We start from the raw sequence: 18,147 nt of genomic DNA, 5'->3' as shown, positions 1-18,147 counted from the left end.
CAAGCCCATAATACCATTGAAGACTACCTAATGTCTCCTATTTTTTTATTTTTAAAGGACAATGTTATTCTACTCTTTTTTTCCCCCCCAAAGCCCCAGTAGATGGTTATACGTCATAGTTGCACACCCTTCTAGTTGTTGTATGTGGGACGTGGCCTCAGCATGGCCGGAGAAGCAGTGCGGTGCGTCTGTGCATGCCCAGGATCCGAACCAGGGCCGCCTGCAGCAGAGGGCGCGCACCCAACTGCTAAGCCACAGGGCCGGCCCCTAATGTCTCCTATTTTAATCTAACTTTCTTCTGTAACCTACTGCCCACAACTTCTCTGTGATTCGTACCCACTGAAATATTTCCCAAATACCCACAAACTTTATTCTTATTCTTTTATTTATTGTGAAGTATGTCTTCTTGCCACACTCTGCCTAGATCCTCCCAAAGCTTTCATCTCCTTCATACCTTATCTGCCTTACTAAAGCTGTTCCTAACTATTCCATATAGGGGTATTTGTGTTATTTCTCTGGATTCTGAACACCCTTTACTATCCATATGACTTTTATCAAAATATTCCCCACAGGTACCCAAGTGTATTTAAGAAAATTAGTTACCATCCCACATAGGGAAAAAAATGTAGAATACATTTTCACCTAAACCACCTGGAACCTTTGAACATAGGGTGGAATGAGTGTTAGTGTGTGTGTGTGTGTGAAAATTAGTAGATTTTTACTTCTTATTTCCCTCAATGTCAATCTAGAGAATGAATATGTCTCAATTCGTGTATTTTATTTTTAAGTTCTAGAAGTTTGGAATAATTTTTCCCAGATATTTTTGCATTTCTGTTTTATTCTCTCAATAAACATTCAACTTGCTAGCAATGAATACACTTTTATCTTTAAAAGTTAATGTTTAACTTGCTCTGTGTCTACATTGCCATTTCACCTCTCTGCTCAGCTGAAACCTCTGCAGAGCAGTGTGTGAGGGAGCTGCCATTATGGTGTCTGAGAAGTGGGCTCTGGCAGTTCTGCTGCTGCAGCTCTGTTGCACTGGCTGTGGATACTGTGGGAAAGTTCTGGTGTGGCCCTGTGACATGAGCCATTGGCTTAATGTAAAGACCATTCTGGAGGAACTCACAGAGAGAGGCCATGAGGTAACAGTGTTGACTCCTCCATATACTAACCTCATTGACTACAAGAAGTCTTCTCCACTGAACTTTGAGGTATTCCATTTGCCATATGACAAGGAATCAGCTGAGAATTTAAATCATAAATTTCTGGACTTAATTTTTAATGTCTTGCCAAACTTAACACCCTGGCAATCAGCGATAAAACTGAAAGACTACTTTGCTGAAATAACTGAAAGTTTAAAAATCATGTGTGAGAGTGTGGTCTACAATCAGACACTTATGAAGAAGCTCCAGGAAAGCAACTACAATGTAATGATTATAGAGCCTGTGATACCCTGTGGAGAGCTGGTGGCTGAATTGCTTGCAGTCCCTTTTGTGCTCACATTAAGAGACTCCATAGGAGGCATGAGGGAGAAACACTGTGGGAAACTTCCGGCTCCATCTTCCTATGTCCCTGTTCACATGGTGGGACTAACAGACAGAATGACCTTTATGGAAAGAGTGAAAAATACAATGCTTTCAGTTTGCTTTGACTTCTGGATCCAGGATTATGATACTGATATTTGGGACCAGTTTTATAGTGAAGCTTTAGGTAAGAGATTCTGCTTTTCATTTTAAACTTGTTATCAAAAGAAATTTAGAAAGATTTAAGTGAGATCTAGGTAAATGAAAGGAATACATTTTAAAATATCTGTCTTATATTTAAACTTTATAAGTGATAGCAATGAACTAGTTATCAAAAACTAAGTGGAAATGGGGACAAGAAATATCTTGCCATAGTCACTTTTTCTTTACAGTCATCAAACTATTTCCCATAATATACCTTGATACTTGTTAGATTCATGCCAAAAAATAATACAAAACACATAAAAAATATTAGTCCTCTGGAAGATTGTCATATTTGGATATTATATATAAGTCCAGCACAATGAGTTTCCATATTAGAGGAAGTTGTAGCTATTCTTGACGAAGAGAGGATAATGTTCATTCTGAGACAAGCTACTTGCCTGACACCAGTAATAAGCTGAAATAACAAAGAAATTTTATTTAATTCATCTGAATCTGCTCAAAAATTTTTATAATTGATTGTGATTACTCTCAATCTTATACCATTCCTATTGGAACAGGATATCCACCGTTCTTATCCCTCTCATAAATTTTAGATGAAACTTCAGAAACCAGGTTCATCATGGCTGGTCACTGAAAAGATTACTAAGATGCTTTATGCTTCTTGGGGGAGTGCTACACAAAAACCTGAAAAAGTAATTAGAAAACTCTAAAAGACTTTGTATCTTGAGCAGTAAAGGAGAGTAGATTTTTTGTTACTTCAGTGATATACACTTATTCCACCTTTTTTTAATTCCTTGACTTTTCTGCTAAAAAAAATGCTTTTTCTTTGCAATTTCACACTCAGCTGTGATCTGAATCAGTCAACTCAGACAGACTTCCACTTCAACTGTCTTTGAGAAGTATGCAGAGACATGAATTAATAAAGGATCATGTTAAACACTAAAAATATTATCTAATTTAGTTCACCGAATATCTGATGGTTTCACAGAACTGATATTCAAAGGAATCCACTTCAAAAATCCTTCGATTTAGACATGATTTGGTTTATCTGCATTGATTTACTACAATTAATTAATTTAATAGTCAGTATGCGTTACCTGGATGCAGACTACATGCTACGCTCTATAGATTTAGGTAAAAAAATACAAATATCTTGGCCTCAAGACTAGCCTCAGAGATAAATTGAAGAGATAGAACTATAATAGGTCACTGCCACACTTTGGTGTAATAGGATTACGAGTAAATACCTCTGGAAAGACTCAAGTTCAGAACAAGAGGATAGAAACATTATCACAGGAGAAGGAAGAAAAGGGCACGTTCTATTAAGCAAAAGTTGTACAGACTGTGCATTCAGCGACCCCCAAGAATTCTTTAAAATTAAAAACCATCTTACCTGACTCACTGGGTAGCTTAAAATAATAGATTCATTTAATAATAATATCTACTTGTTAGCTAAAATTTAATAACCAATTAATTATACATATTTTATAGAATTATCCATTCTGATTGTAACTCAATTATATGTGAATAATGTAACTAAAGGAAAAGAGGTATTGGTCAATTTTATTTCACTGTTTTATATCCATAATTCTTCATGTGTAACATTTCAAAAAATACATATAATATTTACTTTTTATACTTAAATTCACTTTCATTCTCTTTCCTTTTATCCCCTGTATGCTTGTTATTGTGAATCATTGCTTCAAATATATAATTTTTCTAGTTGCTTTAAACTCTGTCTTTCTAAAATGATGCCTAAGGTCATGTAAACTAAATCACCTAGGGAGAAAAAAATTAAGTGAAACAAGAGAATGACTAATTTAAAAACAAATCACCTAGGGGTTTGTAATCAAGGCAGGATATGAGCCACAAGGAAGTAGGCAGCTAGAAGGCAAAAACTCATTTCGAATCTAATCTCTGGCAATTTCAAACTGAGTGTCCTTGGGCAAATCTTCTTCGTTATCAAGTTATAGGTATTGGACTGTTGGACCATGGATATAATTGTAAACATTAAAACATAAAAAACATGTTTTTTCACAAACAAAAATGATTGACTTGGTTATTTGCAATTAGTCATTCTTCTGCATAAAGATTCTAAGATTAATACCTAGAATGTGTCCCCTTTAAAACACATCATTTAAAGACAGCAGTGAAGTATGTGATAATCGCAGTATGTACTTATGTATCTCACGTCCCAGAAAGAGAGTCATCATGAGTATAAATTACTCAGGGAGTTCTTACTAATAAAATCATGGCCCATCAATTGAAGTGATGAGATATAACTTAGAAGGATAAAGTGGACTGATATTGACAGATCCTGCAATAACACAAGTAATCCTGAGATTATAACAAGCTGGGGAGCACGGGTATATCCCTGACAGGAAGACTAGACACCACTGAGAGGCGATTTGGTGCAGGTGTTGTGGGGCTTATCCGTCATCTGCTATTCAGTTGGAGAGAAAAATGAGTAATAAATTTATTTGTAGTTTGGTATTGTGGTTAAATTTTTGGTTCATTTTATGTTGTGAAAATAACCTTATACATAACTCTTCTTTTCTTTATTCTTTCTTTTTTTTCTTTTCTTTCTTTCTTTCATCTTTATTTCTTTCTCTCCTTCTCTTTCTTTCTTTTAAGCCATATTACTGCATTAATGCCCCTTTTTATTTCACAGCTAGAAGCCATATTATTCTAGAGTATCTAAATTTATTTTTCCCTTATAGCTTATCAATAAATTAGCTGTGCAATTTTTCCATTTAACTTATGAACTAATTCCCCCCACCCAACCCTTTGTTGTTTTCTCCAGGGAGACCCACTACATTATGTGAAACTCTGGGGAGAGCTGAGATTTGGCTAATTCGAACATATTGGGATTTTGAATTTCCTCGTCCATACTTACCTAATTTTGAATTTGTTGGAGGATTGCACTGCAAAGCTGCCAAAACTTTACCTAAGGTAGAACTATTACATTGAAGGATATGTACCTTATGATGTGATATCTGATTTTCCTTTAAAGATTACAGTATTAATAACAGAGACATAATGCTGAATGCCTTGGTTGGCCACTCCATTTCCATTTTTCACATAAGAGAGATTTTATGACTAATATATGTGTCTTTTAGGCATGATATTGAGAAATTAGTCTGAAAATGGCATGATTGAAGTGTATCTTAAAATATCATTATTTCTGTAGTGTCAATAATGGATTGGAGTGACAGGAAACTAGAGCCATAAAAATCACTAAGGAAACTGCTGTAGTCTTCTTTACAAGCATGATGGAGTTATGAACAGGGCATTTATCACGATGGTAGAGAGATAAACATGCTTTCATGAGACACTTTGGGGTGAGTTCCATAGTATTTAGTAAGTGAGAGAAAGTAAGTGTTGAGGGAAAAGAAAAAATTAAGGAAGACTCCTGGATTTCCATTTGGAATGTTTATTTGATAGTGATAGCTTCTACTGAAATAGGAAACATGTAGAGGTAAAATTTGTTTGATATTAATACAATGAGTTTTATTTTGTGACTATTCACTTAGAGGAGTCAGTAGGATTTTCAGAATTTTCCTTAGAAGTCATTTGAGCAATACAAGGTTTCAATCTCAGCAAACAGCAAAAGAAATATTGGGAGTCATCATAAAGTAGCCAGCATAAAGTAGAGTTCATGAAAATGAGAGACCCAGACTTGGATTGGTTCTTTACCAACCCGCTGACAGGTTTCTTTTGGAATGAAAAAGAAAATTGTATACCACATTCCTAAGTCTTCAAAGAAAAACTGTGGAGTGCCAGGGATATTGGAAGGAAACAGTATTGAGAAGTAAAAGAAAGTATAGATAAGCATTATAGAGATATGGCTTTTAACTATCAATAAGGAGTGAGAAGGAAAAACCTCATTTACTTGTATTGTGAAAATATTAACAAAATCTCTTTAGGATCATTGCTGGGTAAATGGTGTTCTCAGGAGAATTCTTGATTTCTCTTTACAGTAAGATGTATATTGATGAATGATACTTATTTCAGGATTATGAATATTCTTTTTCTTACCAATCAAGTTATAGATGCAAACCAAGCTCTATTAAGACTTGGCATAATGAACCAATATCTAACTAGGAACATCAAAAGAGAAGCGACAGTTTCTATGGCTCCTTAGATTATCTCCCATGCCAAGGTATTTTTTATCCTTGCATTCCCACTTTTACACACACACACACACTCATACACACACAGTAATAAGTCACATAATTTCACAAAATCATCTCAGATAAAATGATGAAAGAAGGGGAAAATTATCCCCTTCTAAATTCAACTTATCTATTGATAAAAAGTTTGCACAGCATGGATATCAATCATAGCTTATGGTTGTTATGTAAGAATTATTCCAGTCACTGGACACACAGATTAAAAAGCAATGAGCGGTCCTCCAATCAAGAACTCAATGAATTTAGTATATATATATGTTTCTATATACACATATATACAGACAGTCACAAATATATGTATATATATACACATATATAAATACAGACATACATATTTAAATATATACATACATATATGCCCAAATTTCTTTCAAACTCCATGTGTTTGGGGAGATAATTAAAAATAATAAGACAGGGGCTGGCCCCGTGGCTTAGCGGTTAAGTGCGCGCGCTCCGCTGCTGGCGCCCCGGGTTCGGATCCTGGGCGTGCACCAACGCACCGCTTCTCCGGCCATGCTGAGGCCGCGTCCCACATACAGCAACTAGAAGGATGTGCAGCTGTGACATACAACTATCTACTGGGGCTTTGGGGGGAAAATAAATAAATAAAATTAAAAAAAAATAATAAGACAGTCATTTCTGAGATGTCAGAGATATTCTCCTTACATTAATGAAGTTGAAAATGCAAGTTTACTTTCAACTTTGACATCATCTCTTCTCTGATTGTTTAACAACCTTTAATTGGGGAACATGGTGATTCCAGAGGTGCCACAAAACATTTTTCATGGAATACATGACACATGTCTAGAGGATGTCATTCTCCTAGAATGTGATGTGACTGGGCCCAGCCCCAGAGTTTGCCATGGCCAACTTGCAAAAGAGTAAATGATGAGACAAGGGATATGGACAGTTGTTATCTCACTTTACAATACATTACTATATATCACAATTCTAACAAATGTCTTCTTAGCCCTGTTAATAAGGGAAGACCTAAACACAAGAAAATTACCATGGAAACCGTATCTAAAAGAAAAGGCAGATCAACACAGTAATGATTTATTAGATATACACTGCTATGATAATAATTTCAGAAGCATAAATAAGATCCACTTTGGGACTTTCTTTTAAGAAATATTTTTATGAGTTTGCAAGTCACTCAGTCTTTAATAAAATTAAACCTGGTAGGAAACAATGTCCATCAACCATGAGAAGCACTATATTCTTATCACCTAATCTTTTGGTATAATGATTTGTTCCATGACTATTTAGTAATCAATGATTATGTATTTAAACCATAAGTTTTAGACACATACTTTCTCCTAAAGAGACTAGATAGTCCTAGGTGTCAAAAGATAAAACAGTCTAACTATCTTCTGACAATTCTCTTGAATCTGCATTTTAGAAGTGTAAGTAAATTTTATTTTATTTCCTGTGATACTGCACCTTTGTAATACAATGAAATTTTTCTCCGCAGAAAATAGAAGAATTTGTCCAAAACTCAGATGGTATTGTAGTGTTTTCTCTGGGTACAATGATCCAAAATCTCACAGAAGAAAAGGCCAATCTTATTGCCTCAGCCCTTGCCCAGATTCCACAGAAGGTAAGTACAGTAGACCCTCTTATTTGCAGAGGATACATTCTAAGACCCCAGTAGATGCCTGGAACCACCGATAGTATCGAACGCTATACATAGTATGTATTTTCCTATACGTACATACCTATGTATGTCTACGTAGTGACAACTGCTACAGTAGTCTTCCCTTATCCTCAGTTTTGCTTTTTGCTGTTCCAATTACCTGCAGCCAACTGCGATCCAAAAATATTAAATAAAAAATTCCAGAAATAAACAATTTGTAAGTTTTAAATTGCAGCTGTTCCTAATACCCTGATGAAATCTCATGCCCTCCTGCTCCATCCAACCCTGGATGTGAATTATCTTTTTGTCCAGCATATGCACACTGTGTATGTTACCCACCTATTAGTCACTTAGTAACCATCTCAATTATCAGATTGACTGTCATGGTATCAAGTGCTTGTGTTCGAGTAACACTTATTTTACTTAATAATGGTTCCAAAGTTCAAGAGTAGTGATGCTGGCAATTCAGATATGCCAAAGAGAAGCTGTAAAGTGCTTCCTTTAAGTGAAAAGGTGAAAGTTCTCAACTTAATAAGGAAAGAAAAAAAAAAACAACATTGACATCATCTGCGCCTGACATCCAACCATCTACATCACCTTGGCTCGATGATCCTCCTTTTGACACATCATCATCAGATCAATAGTAGCCTAACACTGCTATTGCAATGCCTACATCATTCATCTCACTTCATCTCATTATGTAGGCATTGTAGCTTCTCACATCATCACAAGAAGAACAGTGAGTACAGTACAATAGGATTTTGAGAGAGAGAGAGACCACATTCACAAAACTTTTATTATGGTATATTGCCATAATTCTATTTTATTGTTATTGTTGTTAATCTTTTATTGTGCCTAATTTAAAAATTAAACTTTATCATAGGTATTTATGTATAGGAAAAACAGTATATACAGGGTTCAGTACTATCTTCAGTTTCAGAAATCTACAAGGGGTCTTAGAATGTATCCCACATGGATAAAGGGGGGCTATTGTAAGTGACTAATGGGTGGGTAGTGTATGCAGCATGGAAACTAGGGACAAAGGGATGATTCACATCCTGGGTAGGATGGAGCAGAATGGCGTGAGATTTCGTCACGCTACTCAGAACAACATGCAATTTAAAACTTATGAATTGTTTATTTCTGGAATTTTCCATTTCATATTTTCAGACTGCAGTTGTCTTTGGGTAACTGAAAGTGCAGAAAGTGAAACTGCGGATGGGAGGACTACTGCACAACCTTCGACCTTGCTAGGCAGCTATTTACCAACTGGAGAGAGATTGTGGCTAACGATGTCTTTCCATTTGAAAGTTGAATCTCATTTTACACTTACTGTAACAGGTACCAGTCTTAAGTAAAAATTTTTGAAAAATTACAATAGTGTGTTTAGGCAATTTGATCATTTGCCTATCGAGCCTTGCCATTACTATGGAAACTAATCTTTTTTGGAACTTGTTGTTTTTTATGAAATAGACATGAAAACATTAAGCCCATTGCTCATGTTTTAGTTTTCAAAATCTTAAGGCCTGTGCTGACTATTCCCAAAATAATTCTGAAGTGCATTCACGCCAAGAACCAGGAAAAGGGAGAAGTGGAATGCCAAAGATAGAGAAGAATCATACTAAAGAATATCCTTCACATCTTTGGTTGTATAAGGATTCGATTCATTATAGTTGAGCATAAAAGTAGAATCCTAGATTCATTTAGTCTTCCTAATTAATTAGAGTTTTCTAGAATTAAGGCAATTGAAATTTTAATATGATAGTCTAGCAATTTTCATGTCCTAATTTATATTCAGTTTATTTTAACTTTGTCACCACAATTCTAGATTTCATATAAAAATTCTAGCAATTTTGTATATTGCTATTTATAAAATATTAAAGAGCTCTTTTTGTTTTTGGTTAAATTCCATTAAACTCTATAGAGACAAATATACAGGCTAATTATAAAAATAAAACCAAACAAGACACTTCATTGACTAATGGCATATAAGCAAACCCATTATCTCATTATTACTTAATAAAAAAGAAAAACATAATACAAAGAAGTTGGGGAAGGAAAGAAGGAGGTAGGAAGAAAAAGAGAAAGGAAAGATAACCAACCATCAAAAAACAGTTAGATAAAATTTAAAGCGAATTACATTTGTGAGAAAAACTAATTTGAAGATAGAGCTAGCATGGTCAGTGACTTAAATTTATGCAGAAGTCCTGTGTCCGTAATAATTTTTAACTCTAATTCTTCACTTACAGTCTCACTCCCAGAAGCTTTTAAGTGATAATAGAAAAAATGATAATAGTATACTTAGTAGACGACTAGTTCAAGCTCTTTTAAAAAGGTGGTTGTAAACAGTCCTACTATTTCTGTCAATATTTACAGAGTACACCAATGTACTCCCCTCTCAACTATCACCTAAATTTAAGGTGGATATGTGATTTATAAATAACTCTACAACCTTATAATGCCATTATCCTGTGGTTTTACTTATGAACTATATGTACTGTCTTTCACAGGTTTTATGGAGATACAAAGGAAAGAAACCAGCCACATTAGGAGCCAATACTCAGCTCTATGATTGGATACCCCAGAATGATCTTCTTGGTAAGACTATGGAAAAGAAAAGCTGTGTATTTGGGTGATGGACAAGGAGAATAATTGTTTAACAGCTAATAAATTCAACAAATATTTAATAATTGTAAATGTTTCTCATTTTACTCTCAATTTTAAAATATATCATTAAAGATTTGACCATTAATATGATAGATTAATACTTGCTATGATTCAGATAAGAATTTCAGGAAACACAGAAGGAATTAATCCCTCTTTTCTCTGGGCTAGCCATTTTCTGTGGTAACAATGCCCCATGTGCTCATGTTTCTCTGTAGAAAATACTGCCTTCTTCAGTTACTTATCCCATAGATTTTCCCTTTCTGTCTCTGAAATTCTGTTAAAGTATTATGAAATGAAATCTTCACCCTACTTCTCACTCTATCACCCAACTAGGTCATCCCAAAACCAAAGCTTTTCTCACTCATGGTGGAATAAATGGAATCTATGAAGCTATTTATCATGGAGTCCCTATGGTGGGAATTCCCATGTTTGGTGATCAGCATGATAACATCATTCACATGAAGGCCAAAGGAGTAGCTGTAGAGTTGAACATGAACACAATGACAAGTGCAGATTTGCTCAGCGCTTTGAGAACAGTCATTAATGATCCTTCGTAAGTACTACCGCTTTCTAAAGGATTACCATTGGTTGTTATGTACCATATGAGAGAATGTTAGAGATCATGCTTGTGGACCATTAATAGATCTTTTTCCACAATCTTGAGTCATTCACCATTTTGGTCCTGAAAATCTCCTGGAAACTATAGTTCATACAGTGTCAAACTTCCATCTTGGAAAAATTAGACTTAAAGTAACAGTTGGTTTATTCCAATTTTTTCTATGTCTGCATTTAACCACATTCTCTTAAAAATATATTTCTTTTTCAGTCTCCTGACTGTACCTGTCAGGAGGTACAGTCAGGAGGTACTTTGCAAATGCTATGCAAAGAGCAGAGTTCATATAACAACAATTTCTATGGCTCTTAGACTGTTTAATTTTTATAACATGTATCACACAACTACCTTTAACAAAAACAAAATTTCATTAATTTCTTTCTTTGTGTTTGCCATCAGTTATAAAGAGAATGCTATGAAGTTATCAAGGATTCACCACGATCAACCTGTAAAGCCCCTGGACAGAGCAGTCTTCTGGATTGAGTTTGTCATGCGCCACAAAGGAGCCAAACACCTTCGGCCAACCGCCCACAACCTTACCTGGTTTCAGTACCACTCTTTGGATGTGATTGGGTTCCTGCTGGCCTGTGCAACAACTGCTGTATTCTTAGTCACAAAATGTTTTTTGTTTTTTTGTCGAAAATTAGATAAAACAGGAAATAAGAAAAAAAGGGAATAGATCTAAGTTTGGCAAAGTCTTGACTATTCTGTTCATTCTAGCCACAAAGAGATTAATGAGAACACAACACCTCCTTGCTGTTTTTCAAATTTCCCATTTCTCTGCCTTAGCCTAAAGAGAAAGACTAGAATTCAACAAGACCATTAACTAGTGAACATGTCCTATTCTTTCTTTTTCTAGTCCCAGATGTCTTTATCCTCTTTCTCTTTACCTATTTTCTGACACAGGGACACTAATAACTCTAAAAGTTCTATTCGTGATACCATTATTTTCGTTTTATAACCTTACGTGTTGACTCACAATATGCTGACTCACAGTATGGTGATTGCTGGAGAGAACAAAATATGAGCTAAATTTCATGGATATAGGGAGCTCAGAATAGTACAATTCACAAGTTGTAATAAACCATATGAATCAGGGAAGTATCCTTAGATATTAGTTTGCTATGAAAAATGTGATTTCCTTTTTTAATACAAATAAACCCTTCTACTTGCCTAATGTTATTGGGATTAGGGCAAAAATTGAAAATAACGGTGGCGAGACATCACACTTGGGAAGATGAACAAAATTTCCATAGAATTCGATATTCGTCTACTCAAGCACCATAATAAGATACTGCAGATTCAGTGGTATAAACAACAGAAACTTATTTTTTAACAAATCTGCAGCCCAGAAGTCCAAGATCAAAGTGCCAGCAGAGTTGGGTTTTGGTGAGGCCTTCCTTCCTGAATTGTGGATGGCCACCTTTGCCCTTTGCCCTTTGTCCTCACATGGCTTTTCCTCTATGTGCTCATGGAGAGAAAAAGATGTCTGGTGTCTCTTCCTCTTCTTACAAGGGCACGAGTACTGTGGGATTAGAGTTCCACCCTTATGACCCAATTTAATCTTAATTGCCTTGTTAAAGGGCCTGTCTCCAAGTAGAGACGCATTGGGGGTTGGAGTATAGTCAACATACAACTTTGGGGGGACACAACTCAGTCCATAACAAGCTCTTCCAGACAATCATGGCTTATGTTTCTGCCTTTAATCAACAAATATTTCTTGTGTGTCTTTTATGTACAAGGGGCAATTCTGAGCATTGCCTTAAAACAATAAACAGAATCAATGACAGTCAGTATGTCAGCAATATTTTAAAGGTAAACATATTATTTTAAGAGAAATAAATATAAGAAAAATAGAAAAAATATTTTAGTAATCTTAATGAGATTTTTTAAAGACCAGTACAATTGATAACCTTAAATGATAGTTCAGTATATTTAAAAATCACTAGTATTCATAATCTAATAATTCTATATAATCAAAGAAATAGTTTCTTATGGGAAAAGGGAAATATTTTCTCTATAAGTAAATCATTATAATTTTTTCCAGTCTTCATTTTCTATAAATATAAACTCATCAATTAATTGTTATTTAAGAATATAAGCTATTAGAAGACCTGCCTCATCAAGATATGATATATTAAATATTTATCAATGCAGTGCTCTAGTGAAAGATTAATATTCATATTCTACTCAGCTATACATTAATTTAACAAACATATTAAACATTGCAGTGTTTACCCTCCTGTTATCTTAATGATGCATCTACTTAATGTTTTATTTTCCGTATTTGATACATTATGGTAAGATAGACGAACTCCACAGACTTACTAAATATTTTGAAACTTTTATACATTTTAATATGGTATATTTAAAAAATACTTTCTAATTTAAAATAACTATATAGGGGCCAGCCATGGCGTAGTGGTTAAGTGCGTGCGCTCTGCTGCTAGCAGCCTGGGTTCGGATCCCGGGTGCACACTGACGCACCGCTTGTCAGGCTGTGCTGTGGCGGCATCCCATATAAAGTGGAGGAAGATGGGCACAAATGTTAGCCCAGGGCCAGTCTTCCTCAGCAAAAAAAGAGGATGATTGCCATGGATGTTAGCTCAGGGCTGATCTTCCTCACAAAAAATAAATAAATAAATAAATAAATAAAATAACTATATAATGAGAAAATGTAAGTACTATTTCTTGAATGTGCAGTGACTAAAAGTGCTGAAACATTGCTGCAAAATTTTTTGAATACTGAAAATTATTTACTTAATGTTAAAAAAATTAAAGTACTTCATATTTGTGTGTTTTGACCTTTACAATTTATTGTATCCAGGGGAAAGCTATTTATATTTGCTTTAAGCTCAGTGTGTTCTCCGCAAATTGAATCCAGTGAATGGCTAAGATCCAGTGAGAGGTGGCCTTCCATCTCTGGAGCTGAACCCTGCATATACTCAGGTATCTCTGTTGGACTCTGTGACTGGCTGTCATGGCATAGAAAATTTACTGCTCCTCAATAGCTGTTGTTCATATTCCTCTCCTTTTGAATTCAATTAAAATAAGACTTGATTTAGCCTTGTAGTACCTTATATCTTTTCTAGCAAATTAACAGTCTTCCACTGAAGGTATTTAAGAGCTCCTTTTGCTATGCGCTAAGTTTTATATGCTTATTATAAGTCCAAGCAGATAGATCAAGTTTGGAACTCAGGGAAGCACTCTGGTCTAGAAATCTAAAATTGGACATCCCTAATATATATAGCTTTGATGTATTCTTCCATTGGACTGAATGAGATCATATGTTTAGAGAAATTAAGAAGGTCTGCACATCGAGTATGATCCCAACAGGAAACAGTATTTGCTCAAGATAATTCAAGACGTTGTAGAGACTTTAGGAGGCGACTACTCCCAGAAATGTTGGCACAGCCAAGGTTATAAACAAGGAATGGTGAGTGTCCAGAAGAAACTCTCTCTTAATCCTAGTGTGGAAAGGAGAGGAGAAATAATAATACTAATATTATACCCCAGGAAATCTAAAGCTTGGATGCAGGGTCACATCACAGACATGGGGTTGTAGAAGGACACAGTTACGGCAGAGAAGCAAGGCCAAAGCAGAGAAGGAGCAGGTAAGGTATGACCTGATTTCTTTCCTCCTGCCCTGATTATCTGTAGGTCTCACCTTTTGCTGAATCTCATCAAACCCAGCTGGTAAAACTCCTGGGTGATGCAAATTGTATTAGTCAGAGTTCTTGGAGCATATACCAGGATAAAAAAGGCTGAGAATGGACTTCTCTTAACAGTCATTCTTATAGTTGTTCAGATGAGGAAACTCTCATGTCTAACAAAGTGGAGACCAGGTCCCATTAGCTTCATTCCTTTTGTGCAACCTTTACAGTCCCAGCTCCTAGAATTACTCAGCAGACTGAAGCCAATAATTTAACTTCTCTTAGGTCCATAAAATTCCATTTGCCCTTTATCTTGGGAACTCCTCCATTGTTCAGGGTTCTTTAATTGGTGGTATGATCCAAAATTTTATTCATTCAGAATCAATGTGATGATCTGTTTTTACTAGTTTATTGTATCTTTACACAGACTTTTATTATTGGACATCAGAGTATTAAAAATGTACTCTAGTAATCTGTGTCATCATTCATTCAATCTCTACTAGAGCTTAGTGAAAACCCAAGAGCTGTTTCCCAAATGCAGAAGACCAGTCAGGAGAATATGGCACAGTTTTGCTCCAAAATCATAAGATTCCCCTATTAAGGTTTGTCAAAGATTTATTTAGTATTTCTATCTGCCACAGATAGAGCACATAAAGTCATATTTTCTGAGTCATAAGGAATGTCACAGAACAGCTTGTAATGCAGCCTGGATACACAGTAGAGAGCACTCATGCCCTAGCTGCACTAAAAATTGCTAACTTAAGGTTACTTTTTAAATGGGTTATGCTCACATATCCATATGTGGAATAGTTGCCCCCAATATTCCAAAAGAGCCTAATAAGCTTCAAGCCTTCTTTTAATATTTTAGTCAGTTTAACATTAATCATGCTAAAGTGATTATTCCAACTCAGAATAACTCAGTTTCCCTGTGGATAACAAAATTCCATCCAAATGAATCAAATAGGGAGATTTTAACCAAGAGAATACTTACAAAAAGTATGGATTGTGAAGGGAACAAAAAAATGATGAGGCATACCGAGACTAACAACAGTGAAAGACATAAAAGGTGCTTGGTAATTACTAACTGAATTAGTGAATAAATAAAGAATACTCACATTTACTAGACCAACAAAGGCTGAAGAAAAAAAAAAGACAACAAAACACTGACTAGACCAAATAGAAGATAGGTGAAAAATCTATGAGGTATGCTAAGTCAGGTACCGTAGTAAGAATTTCAGCAGATGAAGTAGAATAGTATTAAATTCCAGATCAGGTAAACAAAACAACATATGAATTTTTATCTGATTTGAGATTTTGTTGCTGAACCTGGTATGAGCTATTTCAGGGAAATGGTGGAGGCAGAAACTAGATTACAAAATGGGAGATAAGGAAATAAGACAAAATGTGTAGACAACTCTCAAAAAGTAGCATTCAGATTCGGAAGTAAATAGTTTGATGGTGAATGGGCAATGATGAACGGGCGAGGGAGGTAACGTGGAGCCTGAAGAAGATATGGTATCAAGATCCATATATTTCCATATATATTTATTTTATTTCATAACATTGTTAAGTGTTAAGTATCTGGCATAAATACAAGTACTTTAAATAAATTAACTCAATTATTACAACAATCATGAGAAACATATTATTATACACATTTCACAAATAAGAAAATGGAGGTACAAATAGATTAAATAATTTTCCCAATGCCATATTGCTGGCTCACTAGTAGTACTGGGGGAGGATTTTACCATAAGTAGACAGAGCCCAGAGTAAATATTATTAAAAATTGCATAATATATACCTCATTTATGGATGTATACCTCTTACTATGAATGAAGTAGTAAAAAGGAAAGGTTAAAGATATAGAAAAGGAAAAGGATAAGCGATAAACTGAGGACCTCAGGTTGACTGTTCTTAAAAGGACTGAGGAATAGGATACTTAGTTCATGTAAATGGAGAGGAGGAGGAAAGGATGGTTATATATGTAGAATAGTTTATACTGTTCAGGTTAGAAAGTAAAGTTTGTTTCCTTGCAAAAATAAGACAGGTTATAAAGTTCTTTTCTTTCAATATTCCATCAAGTTTTACATAGACAAAAAATGTTTTCAAAGTCAAGCTATGCACTACCTATGTTTTTACCTATGCTGAAATCACTTTATTCATCTTCTATCAAATTCCAATATGCAGCACTTCAAAAATCTTCCAGCATTCGTGGTGAACTCCACGTCCCTTCCCTGCTCTAGGCAGTGACCTCCTCTCCTGTTTTACTAAGAGTGTGTCCAGGCTTTGTGAACCACTCTGTATTCCCTCTTCTCCATCTGTGTTCACACTCTTCTTTCTCCATATCCAGCCATCCTCACTGGGGACGAGAGAAGCTTGTTTCAGTAACAGTCACTGCTCATAGTACATGAGGAGAGGCCCCAAGAAACAGGAGAATTATTTTTGATTTCTAGCTCCAGAAACGAGTATCAAGTGACATCAAAGTACAAAAAAGAAATCCTTACCCCATAATCCTGTATTTTTCCCACCGCTTTCCTAAAATGTCAGTTCAATCCCATGTCTCCTTATGAAAATCTTGAGAACTTTAGTAAAAAATTAATTCTTCGTTTTAAAAACTCTTTCATAACACCGTCCTTTTCCATTTTCCTAACTGCAGTCCATACCTGGAATTTTTGTTTGTTTTTCCTTGGATTGTAACTCACTGTTTCTTACTACTTAGCCATTGGAAAAGCAGTTGAGTACTTGCACGGGCCATAGAATGAAAAATATCACTACATCAGAGACTGTAAAGTAGAAGTCTTTATATGTTGCTTTGGAGTTGCTCATTTGGAGTAGAAGTACCACATGTTACACAAGAAGCAGGGATGGAACCCCTGATTCCTTCTTTCATCTCTGGTTAGTGAGGTGAAGCTGTTTGACTTTGCAGCTATGGCAGTTGAGCAATTTGATGGTAAAATACTGTATCTCCCTCTCTCAGTATATTTTTTGTTACATTTAATGGATCTACTTCAGGTAAAAGAGGCACATCAACTCTTTTATCTTCTGGACGCAACAAAAAAGAACAAAAGAGATGTAATCTTCAATGCTAAACTCACCAGGAGCCCACTCCCACAATCGTTTACATGACTTCTCACAATAACATTGGAAATGTTCAGTAAAGTTACCAATAAATGTATCTGAGAAGTGGGTGAAGTGCAGAGCTCTTTCTACAGCCTATTCAAGTAGAGTCAAAATTGCATGGAAGTCAGAAATCTGAAAGTTCCACGTGTCTTTACCACAGCTGCACCATAAATAAAATGATCTATTTACGGTATCATTATTTTTGTCTTCTAACCTTAAGTGACATGCTGATTCCTGGGGAGTGCACAAAATATGGGCTGAACTCAATGGATGTAAGGAACTCAGATGAGCAAATTTACAAGTTGCAATAGACCATACAAATCAGAGAAGTATCCAAGGAGATTAGCCTGTTATGAGAAACATAACAATTTCCTTTTATCAATAAAAATGAGCCCTTCTACATGCCCAACATTACTGAGCTCAGAGCATGAACTGATAACAGTGATAGGCCCTTACTCTAGGAAAGGTTTATTATATTTTCACAGAGCTCTTCTAGATAATCTTGGTCTACATTTCTGCTGTTAGGCTACCAATATTTCTTGTATGCCCTCTACCCGCAAGGGACACTTCTTGC

General features: G+C 35.4%; 1 protein-coding gene across 1 annotated transcript; it reads left to right on the top strand.

The window, feature by feature from the left end:
* The first annotated feature begins 986 nt into the window (after positions 1–986).
* On the top strand, positions 987–11,476 carry UGT2A3 (UDP glucuronosyltransferase family 2 member A3). Its single transcript, XM_058547210.1, has 6 exons — positions 987–1,710; positions 4,492–4,640; positions 7,356–7,481; positions 10,028–10,115; positions 10,518–10,737; positions 11,197–11,476. The coding sequence occupies exons 1-6, from the start codon at positions 987–989 to the stop codon at positions 11,474–11,476; spliced, it is 1,587 nt and encodes a 528-aa protein (XP_058403193.1).
* The last annotated feature ends 6,671 nt before the right edge of the window (positions 11,477–18,147 follow it).

This window comes from Diceros bicornis, chromosome 8 (assembly GCF_020826845.1).
Source record: "Diceros bicornis minor isolate mBicDic1 chromosome 8, mDicBic1.mat.cur, whole genome shotgun sequence".
Taxonomy (NCBI): Eukaryota; Metazoa; Chordata; class Mammalia; order Perissodactyla; family Rhinocerotidae; genus Diceros; species Diceros bicornis.
Note: the sequence above shows the minus strand (reverse complement) of the source record. Positions and strands in the feature narration are given on the sequence as shown.